Genomic DNA, 14,150 nt, shown 5'->3' with positions numbered 1-14,150 from the left:
CCGATAAACTCATCATTATCCATACTACATTATACACCCAATAACCATTTTCGTAAAAAAAATTATAATTACAAAATCAGATTTATGACCATTTTCATAAAGATTTAAAAAAACATGGCTGGTTCGGTAATTTGGTGAAATACGAAGCTGTTTTATTAATTTCTCCTATAAAACACTTTTCGTACCTCTAACAATTAAAATAATAATAAAAACTCGATTTTTAAAAAATAAGTTTTAATATTTTAAACAGGACTTTTACATTTTAAACACGTTATTTAAAAAGAATAAAAACTAAAATAACCTATTCTTTACAGGTCTATGGTTAATTTCTATGACCTTATAGTTGTTTGTGCTTTGGTTCATTATTTAATGAAGGATTTGATGATAATTGCTTGATGTTATACATTTTTTTTTTTAAATAGTGTTTTATTTTGCTTAAAAGATACATTGATCGTTAGACGTTATTTTCATCATAAAATATATAATTACGGGTGGGAACATATTATCATAATATTCAATAATATTTTTTTCACTTAAAAATATATTGCAAACTTAAGAGTAAAGGTATAATGTATTATACATTACATTATAAACACATTTTTTCATAATTTTTAATATATATACCATTTTTTCATTTCTTACTAGGTTTCTCCATTCTTTTCCGAAGTTTTCCCTTGCCATTTTAAACCCGTATTCCGATTTGGTGGCTATGGTGTAACTGTAGACTGTTTTCTTTTCTTTTTCTCCTTTTTAATTTTTTTATTTTTTATAATTCCACTATAATTTATTGATAAAAGAATAAGAGGAAGCAACCAGTTACACCACCAACCGATCAAAAGCTCTTGAAGGCTCTTTGTGCATAAAATTCTATTTGAAAGGGAAATACTAAGAAAATGCCTTCAGACTTCATTAAAAGTTTTGCACCAATAAAATAAGATTCACAAAATGAAAATTATAACCTCGTGAATAGATATCATTTTTTCCCTAAAAAATGGGCCATTCTTTTCTTATCGTGGGTATCCTAACCCTTCGGGTGAGACTAATCCCCCCCCTCTCAAAAAGTCCTACGTGCAACTGGTTAAGTTGAGGGTCAACCTGACACTGGAGGGTGGCTCCAAGGAATTCAATGCTTCGTGGGGTTTCGAACACTTGACCTACCCTTCCTAAGGAGCTTATCAAGGCTCGGCTTGCCACTAGGCCAACCCCTTGGGCCATTCAACTCCATGCAAATGCACCCGCAAGACTGACAAAAAAAATCTTTAAAAAAAAATTGCAAGGACTGCCAACTTTGAAAAATATTTAAAATTGATCATGAGATAGTCCAATTCATGTGAAAGAGGAAAATGAAATATGAGTAAGTGAATACCAAATGAACAATGAATAAGAAGGTGATTGACTGATTCCTTGCAATCAATTCAAAGAAGGCAAAAATCATCGAGAATAATGCCCCGAGCAATAATATGATTAGTAGTCAAAGATAAAAAATTACCAAATAAAGTAGGGACTGTTCTCAACTATATCCTTCAGAAAGACTAAAATGGGGTTACTCCATTTAGTGTATATAGATGATGCACACTCATCACTTCACTAGAACTTTACAATAGATATCATTGTAGACATTGTCAAATTCAAAAAGGGCAATATGGAAAAAATATTTTATCATTCAATGTGCATTGTTTCTCAAGATTATGCAGTCAACAAAGCCATAAGAAGTAAATTGTAGCAAGGACCATCATCATCATCAAAGCCTTATCCCAAAAATTGGGGTTGGCTAAATGGATTTTGTTTCACCAGGCAATCCTGTCTAAAGCCGTGTGTCTTCTTTTGATTCAAGTGTGTTCACCATCTTCTTGACAAACCTATAGATTGAAGGGTCCTCAGTTTCTGACTCGACAAGTGTTAAAGAGGGAAAAAAGAGTAAGGTTTTAAAGTAGATTAAGTTGTTTTAAGTTATTAAAGGGGTAGTTTTGGTTATATTTTCTTTTCATTTTTCCAAAAAAACAATATTATTATTTGTTTTCTCATCTTTTTCTTCCAAGTTGTTTCTCATCCTCAAAATCACAATCAAATAAAACTCATATGAATGTAGGAATAAATTCAATACAAACCTACTTATGGCTCCCCTAGAGGGGGATAGTACTAAGCGGAGTAAAAAGAGTTTTCCATGAGATGGGAAATGAAAACTATTAGAGCACATTTTCTTAGAAAATCATCTGCACGACAAACTTCTTTTATTTTCTTCAAAATCCGCTAACCATGAAATACTAATTACGATATGCAACTAGTGAAACACAAACTAGACTATTGGGAGAGCTAGCTAAAATTAGATCACAAGGACGTACACAAACTAGACTATTGGGAGAGCTAGCTAAAATTAGATCACAAGGACGTACACAACCTAGACTATTGGGAGAGCTAGCTAAAATTAGATCACAAGGACGTCTACAATGAGAACGGAATTATTCTTGCCAATGATTCCAAGAAGACACTAAGTCAAGATGAATGAAAATTGAGTTCCTTCATGGAGCTCTCAAGGAAGAGAAGCTACCCGACCTTAAGTGGGAGTCTTAAATCAACATTGCTACACATATCTTAAACATCAACACTTGACAGTAGAAACCACATTCATTTTCCAATAAAAGCTTATTTGTCCCTTAGACTACTCTGCAGTTTATTTGGAGCAAAGCTTTGACAATAATGATGATAAAGCAAACTCAACTATAAAAAGAAACTGAAATTAAACCACAGAAGAAGAAGAAATGAGAACAAATCTATACATGAGAGTGATAAGAATTAACGGTATCAAGAATAATAAATCTGCATAAATCATGATATATAGAATATTTTTATTGATCTAATAGATTCGCAATAATGTAAACAGTGAGTCTTATGGAACAACAAATCCCATATGTACAAGAGAGAACAAGAACAGCAAATATTTCAACAAATATGGGGTTAGTTAGTTTAGACTTAAGAGATTAATACATGCAAAGATAATTTACATCCATAACCCTAGAACAGAGAATATTTAAAAGTGGAACCTTTGAAAAGAGATGAAGCTGGTAACAATCTTCAACAAGCATTCCATGACATCAAGTTGAATCTTTGAACAGAGAATTTCACGTCGACATTTTCTTCCAACTAATCTCTACTTGAGCATTTGCATTTATTTTGATGTTCCGTGAGTTCCTGCCAAGTATAGAGTTTTAGATGGAGAGAAATTTTGCCTTTGATCTCAACAATAGACAACTCAAAGAAATTCAACTACAAGCCAGTAAAGGGACCAACTAGTTGCAGATCACTTAGTACAAATCACACTCGATCACTTGAAAAAATCCTCATTGCACTTCACACAAATGATTTCATTTTTTATATATATATATATAAAAATAAAAAAAAGATGTCGCACTCCTTCATCATGGTAGTTTGTAACCATAGGGATGCCTCTTATAATATGTCTATAATCCTTATTTTATTAATCTAACCCTTTTTTTTGTTTGGTTAGAAGAAAATAAAATCAATCCAAAAAAGAAAGAAAGATCGCACTATTTTTTCTTCATCATCTTACACTCCATACGTATGGCTGTGACATTGAGAGAGAGTGCTTGCGACTGCAATGCAACACCAAGAGAATAAGAGCAGAAAATGATAAAGTGGGTTGAAAGAGATCATAAAGACTCCTCCCGCAAGACGCAACTAGTAGGGTCCAATTATGAATAAAAAGGGGTGGGGGTATTTTTTGGTTGGGGTGCAACCTACAACTTGTGATCTGCAATTAGTCGATCCCTCTAATAAAAAAATGGCAAACTTTTTTACTTTAATTGGGCTTATGGAGGGAATACCTGAATCTGTTTCTGTAACAATTTGACATATTCAACTGCTTCGTCCAACATGTCGGCGGTATTGGTTTGCTGCATGTAACAATAATGAAATTGCCCAAACAAGATTATGAAATGCTTCCCAAATTACAATTAACACTCTCAAGTCCACCAATCTAATGAATCAAATCCAAAGTAAGTAAATAAATGAAATAAAAAATAAATTGATAAAACTCTCTAACCCAATGTTTTGATTTAGCAAATCACCTTGTCCATATTGGGTACAATTTCTTGAAGCTTTCTAATCCGATCACTGATTCGAGTCCTCCGAACCTAATCCAATTGACCAAATAAAAACACACTAAACTTCCCCAATAATTATTGAATTTCAGGAGTAAGTTTGATCGATCTTACTTACCCTTTCGGCTATGCTACGAGGATGAGTTGCAAAGCCACGCTTCGCACGAATCCTACAAGGAACAGAGTCCTGGAATAGATTCTCCATCTCCATTTCAGAAAAATCAGCACCCTTCTCAACTTTCTGAACCAAACCCAATGTTCAAAAATTAGAACAAAAAATTAAAATCAAACAGAATTTGTTTGGTTCAGATTGTTACCCATTTCTGTGTGGATTCCAACAAATTTCTTGAACCAGCCCAAGTGTTTGATTAAAATCAATCACACTCACACTTTTTTATTTATTCAGATTGTTAACCATTCTTGAACCAAGTGTTTAAAATCAATTAGTAAATAAAACCAATCATAATTTGATTGATTCAGATTGTTACCCATTCTTGAACCAAGTATTTAATATCAAATAAAGAAATAAAATATCAACAAATAAGAGGGTTTGGTTGGTTGAGAATTGAGATTGCTAATTACCAATTGTTGTGTGGATTCCAATTCTTTGGGTCTCTTTTCACTTCGGATATCTGGAATGGAGAGTAAGTCATAATTGGAGGAAAACCCAGAGGTGGAGAAGTAGGAATCAGAGGGAAGAGATGAAGTGAGGTGAGAAAGAAGTTCAGGTGGAGAACTATTATGTCTGAAGAAGGTGTTAGTGGTGGTGGAAGGATCGTCATAGACGGTAGAGTTTCTAAGTATGGGAGGCTGTGAAAGGCATTGGGTTTGTGCTTCTTCATCTTCCTCAAGTAGTAGTGTATCAAACCATGTTGTTGGAGCTGACTGGAATCTTGATAACCCACCACCACCACCACTACTACCCATCTGTTGTTGTTGTTGTTGATGATGATGATGTTGCTCCATCATAGCTCTGTAATGGTTGGGTGAGCTTGGTTTGCTTTTGTCCTATGAAGAAGCCCTTTTCTCCTTTTTATATTAAGGATAGGGTTAAAGGCATCCCAATTTTTACCAGGGGCGGTGTATAGATCATCCTCACTAACAATCATCTTATTCTGAAACTTCTAACCCCAAAAAAAGTTTTAAAAAAAAAAAAAAAATTATTTTTAATTTTTATATTTTTTAATTTTTAATAGATCATCGTACCAAAAAATCAGCTCATTCTTAAACTTTTAACTCAAATAAGATAAAATAAAATAAAATTTTTAACTATAACATGAAGTGCCCTTAATAATAATTGGGGTGTTCATAACATTACTTTATAATAAACTTTAAAAGATAACTTTGAAGAGTTATCATTGGCACCTCAGCTTTTACTTATTACAATTCAATTTAAAAAAAAGTGAATGATTGAGAAAAAGTAAAAGTTGTAGTGCCAAATGAAAGCTCTCTTACTTTCCTTTTTACTATAATTCTAATTTTTGAATTTAAGATTTTATACAAACCTAATCATAATCATTATTCATTAGTCAAATTATTTAAATGAGTGCTATAATATTTTATAATGTTGATATTATTTTAAATCAAATTTTGTTAATGTTTGAAGAGTGTTTTAATCTGTATTAAATAATTTAAAAAATTGAAGTCTAATAAGTAAAAATTGTGGGTCCGAATAGCAGCTCTCTTGTTTTATATAAGAAGCCTTTTTCTCTTCTTTATATTAAATTTTGAAAGACAACTTTATTTATTTTGAAAATCTCTACTTGGAGACTGGTCCCTCCACAGCCAGAGGAGAGTAGGTGTTTTCACATTTGGATTTTCTTTTCATGTCTGAGGGTATTTATCATGCATGATTTTCTTGAAAATTAATTTTCTAGAGGATATGCTTTCTCTTTTCAATCATACACAAACGTGGTGTGAAGAGTTTAAAAAATATAATCCCATCCTTTCATGAAAAGGGGTGGGTTTTAATTTCTTCATTATTTGCTTTGCAATTTTTACCTCAAATAACTTGCAAATCATTTTAAGAAACAATTACAATGAGTCATGATTTTCTAACTCACCCCCTAATGTGGCATGGGCTAGAACCATATATTTTTTTTCCTTGGGATACACAACTGGACATCCCAATAAATATGTGTAGTTGTGTATCCCAAGAAAAATAATTATGGGGCATAGAGGGGCGTGTGTCAGAGGGGAGTATCAGAAAATCATTATTCAATTACAATAATTTTAACTTACCCAGACACTTTTAACTTCGATGTTATAATGAGTCTTGATAAAATGACTTGTCAGTTGGCATACTTAATTGACTCACTAACGTGGACAAGTTTGGAAATCGTAGATCTTTTCGTCTTGGGATACACTTTTTTATGGGGTGAAGTGTAATCGTGTATATGAAGATGTACAAATCTACAATTCCAAACTTGTCCACATTAGTGTGTCAATTGAGTATGCCACCTAATGAGTCCTTTTATCACAATATGGATGATTATTTGCATTTAGGTTTAATGTAACAGTTAAACTTAGATCCACCTTCATTTTCCCAACATTTTGACTTTAAATCCATTCTTGTAATAGGCGTTATTGGGGTATTGGGTGTAACTTGGCCATACATCATTCATAAGATCTTATGTAATCGAGATGGGTTCTGATAATTTGACTCACGTCAGACACTCCCTTCACATCATCGTACAAAATCATAAATATATGTCATTGTGTATCTCGAAGTAAAAGAACTACGATTATGTGAAGGGAGAGTTCGAAGTGAGTATAGAAAAGTGAGTAAGATTATCACGACTCAATCAAGATATTACCCACCCCATAATTCACATGTAATCAAGACCTTGTCCACTACTAACAGACTTCATTTGAAGAGGTAATGATATGATTCTTTAAGTTAACTTGGGTTGATTAGACTTATTTAATGGTCTACATTTGATCCCAAATCTTGGGAACTGCTTTTTTCCAATTAAATTGTTTTCGAAATAATCACTATAATCATTATGAATAAATGAGGGGACATTTGTAGGCCTACCACATCAAATTTTACAAACGATTCAAATATTTTCTCTCTTCTCTATCGGTGTAGAGAAGAAGTCTTCATTCACATAAATGGCTATTCAAGGTTTGTTGTCAACGTCAACTATTATTTTATTTTAAGAAACTAATTTCCTTATTTTCAAATTGTCGGTCATGATTTACCTTAAAATCTCTTGGTGGGACCCATAGGAGGATCCCGTTTCAAATTTTGAAGAAACCCTCCTCATTACAAAACACATGGCATTTTAAATTTATTTCACAACCCTACATTTCCACCAAAATTTGAAACACCTCTTTCGAAATACCATGTGTAATCCAATGGTGAAGGTTTCTTCAAAATTTTGAAACGGATTGCCCGCTCCAAAGTTTTTACCTCATGGGAGAAGGTTCTACTACCCTTCATTTTAATTAATGTAATGATTTTGTAACTCAACCTGACAAAGTAACTCGAAAACCCAATTGACATGTACCCTGTAAGAATCGTAGAATTTTTCCCTTGGGATACACAACTACACATCCCCATAAAACATGTGCAATTGTGTATACTGAGTAAAAAAAAATTACGGCTTTGACACTTTTCACGTCAGTGAGTTTTTGAGTTACCTTATCAAGTTGAGTTACAAAATCAGCACTTATTTAATATGTAATTAATAAGATACCCTTACACATTTATCTCTTGGACCAAAAGGGCACAAAACCATGTTGTTAGGTTTTTTTTCCTGTTTATTTGGTAAGTCTAACGAGGACAACAATGGGTCCACCATGTTCTAACTTCTAAACACACCCACAAACAGCAAAGCTAAAAGCTGGCAAGTCGTTGACTTTTTGAATTAGCTGTAATAAAGTTGACCATAAGAGACGTTTAGTTTCCTTTACTTGTAATAAAAGTGCACACGAATTCCACCATCTTATGTAGACTCTACCTCTCACCCATTCACATGCAAAACCTAACACATTAATATCAAGTCAATGCATATACTTTTTGAATAAATGGTAATTCAAAATCAACACTATGATTTAAAATTCATAAAACTTTTTGATTTACAAAAATATAAAATAATTTAAATTTTATTATTTTTTTAAATTTTAACTATATTATTTATTTTTTAAATATATTAATAATAATAACAATAAAACCTTATCCCAAAATCCTAGGGTTGACTAAGCATATCTCATCCCTTCGTTACACTCTCGTTGATATACTAAAGAAAAATGATTTTCTTACTCTCCCTTCTACTCTCTTAACGTGACATGTGCATCGAACCACATATTTTTTTTCCCTCGGGATACACAACTATACATATTTATAGGGATGTGTAATTGTGTATATTGAGGAAAAATCTCTGATTCTATGCACATGCCAAGTCAGGTGTGAAGGAGTATGTCAAGGGGGGGAGTCAAATGATCATGACTCTATACTAAAATCATTTTCAATCGGATTTCTCTTGAATTGTTATTTATTGGAAATACTCCTACAATTTCTCAAATGAGTTCATTTCTTTTTTTATTTGTTTATTGGTCTTAAATGTTGTGTCAAAGCATATCATATCTCTTATTATATTATTGACTTCACATTGCATAAAAAAATAATTACGCATGTGATTGTCCTCATCATCCATCTTTTAAAAAATTAAATAAATAAATAAATTGGTTGATTATCTCTTTACAAGGCTTTTAAATAATCGAAAAGAATCGTCATATTCTTTGTTTAAAATATCCTCATGCCTTATGCTTTACACATAATTATTGCAATGAGTCGTGATTTTTTGACTTGAAAATTTTCACTTGGTCGGTATGCAACTAACGTGGCAAGTATAGAACCATAGATCTTTTACTTCGGGATACACAAGAAAAACGATCAACGATTCTATGTCCTTGCCACGTCAGTCGAGTACAAACCGGGTGAAAATTTTTGATTTAAAAAATCTTTAGCAATATTGCAATTCATTCGAGCAAAGTTGAGGTTCTGCAACTTTAGTTTTTGTTCACATATATATGAAAATATTACTCTTAACAATCCGTTCAAAATGTATACAATAAGACTAGCTTGGGGGTAATCTTTTATCTTTTGTCACTTAAAGAACCCTAGTGGAGGGACTTTTTTCTAAATAATTTCTAAATTTTGGGCGATATCTTAATAGTTCATTTAGTAATTTTTTTTTTCTTAGCAGTCCCTAGACCTCATCTTCTACATTTCTCACGATTGAATGCATTAATCATTTTAACTCATCGTTTTCATAAATAAATAAATGAATTTTTGGCATCTCAATCGAGTTTCGGATACTTTATTTCATTGGAAAGGATTTAAGAGAAAGAAAAAGTCATTTTCAATAGTTTTTTCAAATATTTTGAAGATGTGTGTAAAAAACTATGTTTTTTCATTTTTTTTCTTCTTCTTCTTAGTGTTTGTATAAAAATTAATCAAAAATAATTCTTTTGGGGTTGAAATCATCTAAACAAGTCATTATCTCAAATTTTTAATCGATCTTTCCATGTATTTTAGTTGAAAAAACTTGAAAATAAAAAATGAGTAGATTTTACCAGTGTCGAGTTCACCATTTTTTTATTTAAAATATGGTGAACTCAACAATAAATAAAAAGCTTCAAGTTTGACAGTAAATAAAAATAGAGAACTCGACAATAAAAATTGTAAACTTAACAACAAATAAAAATGTTGTGAGGACATCGATAATGAGGAACTATTAAGAAATAAAAAATTCACTAAATATCAACTTAGGGTCTATTTAGAAATAAATTCCTTCGATAGAATCCTTCAAGTAATTTTCCAAAAATTTAAAAAAACAATACTAGGAACTTACATTGAGATGGGTCACATGCACTTTTACATTTTTACCATTATCTTTTGACAACAACTAATCGTTAAACTTAGCGATAATAAGCAATACAAAATTACAAAGAGTCGCGGTCTATAGTGGTGTCGGTGTCCTATTCCTATAACAACATACAGTGTCTACATGACACATTTTGATTAGAGAAAATTAAGAAAAAATTTCATATTTAAATATAAATTATTAATAAAATAAAGAATTGTGATAATCTGACGCCCCTTTTACAAAATCGTAAATCATTTACCTTGAGATACACAAAAAGTATGAGTATACATATCCCAATGCAAATGATCTACGGTTCAATGATTGGGACGTATGTCAGAGAGGGGGGGGGGGCATCATAGAAAAGCATTATATTAAAATAAAATATCAAAGTTGTTGTGGCATGGTAATTCTTTTATTTTTCTTTGGTAAATTATTTTAGATTTGAGTAACACATTTATCTTTATACAAATACAAGAGAGAGTATAATTCAGCATGAAGTGGGACCCACACTATAGTATCATCCTCGCTTCCACGACTCAATCAACTCGGTAAACTCCATCTTTGATGACCCGTTTTGAGTCCACGCGGCCAACGCACTCTCCCTCATTTTCAAACTTCGTTCTCTGAGTTCTCTTCCATTTTCCGAGTCCATCAACTCACTCACTCGTTTCTCTAACTCGGCAGCGTTCACGAACCCATCTTCCGATTCCTCCATTGAAATCGCAAGCTTCATTTCCTCCACCAAAACCACCCGATTCAAATGTTGCTCCGCGTACAGAGGCCAAGCCACCATCGGCACCCCAGCACAAATCGATTCCATAACCGAGTTCCAACCACAGTGAGTCACAAACCCACCCACCGATTCCGAACTCAGTATCGCCACTTGTGGTGCCCATGACTTTACAACAAGTCCCCGGTCTTTGGTCCGATCCAAGAACCCGTTTGGTAATAAAACATCCAAATCCGGGTCAGAATTATTCGACTCGTTTGGAGGACTCCGAACCACCCAAAAGAACCGGTACCCGCAATTCTCCAACCCGGTTGCGATCTCCATCACCTGTTCCGCTGAGAATCTGCCTTTGCTTCCAAAAGAAAGAAACACAACACTTCGACTCGGTTGATCACTGAGCCAACTCAGACACTCCGATCCATCATCTTGTCCATCGACCGTTCGATCTTCAGTGTTAATCAACGGTCCTATGTAACGAACGGGTGGAACCGGACCATCAGGAATGCATAATCCATCAGATATGGCTTTGATGGGTTTTGGTTCGAGAGGGATGAAGGAATTTACTAAAATACCCTTAGATTTGGGGAGATTGTTGGTATAATCCAAGAAGTACTGGTAGGCTTGGGTCTCTCTGTCTAGCAGAGGTTCGGGCATGTAGGAGGCTCGGATTAGGGGCAAACCTGGTAATTGGAGAAAAGTGGAGGTTTGGTCTTTGAAGCTTTGGGTGGAGTTGTTGTGAAGTGTAGGGAAGTAAAGCAACACAGCGAGAGTTGCTGCACAAGAGGTGAAGTAGCTGTAAAAGGGGATGTTGAGTTGGGATGCCACGTGGACGGCTGTGGAAAGTGCGGAGATGAGAGATCGGACGGTTGAGGTTTGAGAGATGGTTTGGATGGCGTGGAGGAGGTTATGGTCGTTGAGGCTTATGAGTTCTAAAGGAGTGGGAGTACAGTTAGGACGGAAGGTGAGAGGAGGGAGATAGTGGAAGGTGATGAGAGGGGTAGTTTGGGAAATTCGGTGTATGTAAGAGATGTCCACGTGTCCGCTTGCGAGGAGGATGGTGACGGAGAAGTGGTGACGGAGGATTAGCTTGGCTAGGTTCACCATGGATGCCACGTGTCCCATGCTTGGACCTGGATATAAAACAATGGTGTCTGACATACTTAGCTTACTCAGTAATCCAAGTTCCGGTCTATATTTAGCTTTTAAGGCCATCAAGGTTTAAAGAGTCTCTTAAAACTTACAAAAGTGTTGGAAAGGACGAAAGTCCTTGCAGAAGTCTACGGAGGGCGGCTGATTTCTATCTTAACTAGGGATGTTAATGGGCCGGGTTTTAGCCCAGCCCATAGAGTGGGTTTCTAGTAGGTGTGTAGGACCGTTTGCCATAATTATATTATATTATATTTATGATAAATATATCATATGATTTATATTGACCAAAGGATCACTTATATATATATATGGATCGCACGTTCATGTGACACTCAAAAACACGATCGACTGTCACATGGATGTAGTGTGTAATTTTTTTTAAAGTTTAGAAAAAAGAATGTTAAAAAAAACAAAGTCATACCATAGATCATGAAATTTAGAGGGCTGAGATTAGGACTACAACTCAGTTGGGTTGGGGATCAACATGTGCCCAACCCTAACTTGATAAGTATCAAACCGTACCCAAGTTAGGTTAGTCTGGTTGTTCGGGTTGGTCAATTCATTTTTTATTAATACTAGGTAATCTAGTATTGAAATGGTTTATATAAAGATAAGTGCTAGGTAAAAGAACTTAAAATTTACAATTATTTATCGTAAAAATAATACATAAAATTATAAGCAAATTAAAGAAAAGTAAAGAAGAATAAGTAGATTAACTAAAACAATCATTTTTATTGATAATAGAAATTTTCAACAAAAGAAAAACTTTTATAATTTTAATATAATGACAATATGTAAATACACTTAAACAAAAAGCATTCATAATGAAAGCAGTTATTTATTTGATGAAAATAATCACACATTATTTATGTCATATATTTTTGACATTATTTTTGACAAGTATATATATACATATATATATATATATATATACACACTTTTAAATTATAACCATATTAAGCTTGGGTTCGAACAATTCGAGTTGGTTGATACCCATACCTGAACCCAATCCGATTTGAGCCAAACGGGCGTTGTTTTACCGTTAAACCCGAGTTAATTATGCCTAGACCTAACCCAAGATTGGGTTCGGATTGGCCTACCCAAGTTGTAGCCCTAGCTGAGATGTCATTTGGACCAACATGACAATCTACATGTCCTAAATGCGGATTTGCTTGGCTTGGCTTGGCTTGGCTTGGCTTGGCTTGTCTTGTCTTGTAAATAGGTCCAAATACTTGCATATTGTCTCAGGAATGTATATTGGTAGGGGTCAGTTATGCTTGCTAAACCGTTCCATCCGAAAAAACATGGGTTAAGACCTTGATCTTGATCCTTCAAAAGTTAGGTTGGGCTCAAAATTTTGAACTCATTAAATATAGGCCAGTCAAGACATAGCAACGTCCAACCTTACCCGTTGTTAATATATTTTATATATGTAAATTATTTATGATTAAATGTATGATTTTATAATAGAAAATGACCAAAATATATTATAATGTGATAAGTTTACTTTCATCTCTAATTATTTTTTCAACTATAGAGTATAGACCCTCAATATCAAACTGTTCTAAATGATTTAAAAAAGTGCATGAATTTATTATTTTTAGAATCCAAAAAATAAATTCAAACCAACAAAATCACGATAAGACATGATTTGTGCTTAGACAACTTAGGTCCAATAGGGATATATGTCTAGTCTAAGGTCCAACCCTTAGGGACTTAATATCGACCAAGTCACTTTGTGTTTTCTTTACTATTATAATGAAAGAAGGCAGAGTAGAAGTGGTTCCATAGCAAAATTTGAGTGGTCATAAATGTCCCCATTGTTATATTTAAATCTGATGTAATGAGATTCGTTTTCGAAAATAAAAATTAAAAAAATTGCAGCCTTTCGTTTCCAAAATTACAAAATATTCTTTTTTTACTAAGTAATATACCAAAGGGTAAATTACACTTTGATCCCATGTAGTTTGGTATAATTTTATGTTGACCCCCTAAAGTTTTGATAATTTCACTTATTTCCCTTATAATTATCTAAGGGGCTTGTTTACCTCCATTCCATCTAATTGAGGCCAACCAAACATTTAAAAAATGATTTTTATTTAAAAAAAGATTATTTTATCCTTTTTTTTTTAATATTATTTTTCTTGATAAACAAAAATATCCCAATAAAAAAAATGGGTTCATACTTAAGAATGTGAATGCTTGGACGAGGCATTTTTAATTATTGTTTTAAAAGTTATTTTTTGTAATAATAAAAAGGTAAATTAATAAAATAAC

The 14,150-nt window shown here is 33.3% G+C and overlaps 1 protein-coding gene and 1 pseudogene across 1 annotated transcript; both read right to left on the bottom strand.

Annotated features, from left to right (window-relative positions):
- Positions 1-2,818: 2,818 nt before the first annotated feature.
- Positions 2,819-5,144, bottom strand: LOC147404304 (transcription factor bHLH80-like). The gene is made up of 5 exons (XM_086440186.1): positions 4,701-5,144; positions 4,237-4,359; positions 4,086-4,151; positions 3,843-3,911; positions 2,819-3,189 (listed from the first exon to the last, which is right to left on the bottom strand). Exons 1-5 carry the CDS (start codon positions 5,085-5,087, stop codon positions 3,142-3,144), a joined length of 693 nt encoding a protein of 230 aa, XP_086296312.1. The 5' UTR covers positions 5,088-5,144; the 3' UTR covers positions 2,819-3,141.
- A 5,192-nt stretch (positions 5,145-10,336) lies between these two features.
- On the bottom strand, positions 10,337-11,992 carry LOC147404303 (UDP-glycosyltransferase 88F3 pseudogene; annotated as a pseudogene).
- Positions 11,993-14,150: the final 2,158 nt, after the last annotated feature.

This window comes from Akebia trifoliata, chromosome 4, assembly GCF_017979445.1.
Source record: "Akebia trifoliata isolate Shusen 1 chromosome 4, ASM1797944v1, whole genome shotgun sequence".
In the NCBI taxonomy this organism is placed as follows: Eukaryota; Viridiplantae; Streptophyta; class Magnoliopsida; order Ranunculales; family Lardizabalaceae; genus Akebia; species Akebia trifoliata.
Note: the sequence above shows the minus strand (reverse complement) of the source record. Positions and strands in the feature narration are given on the sequence as shown.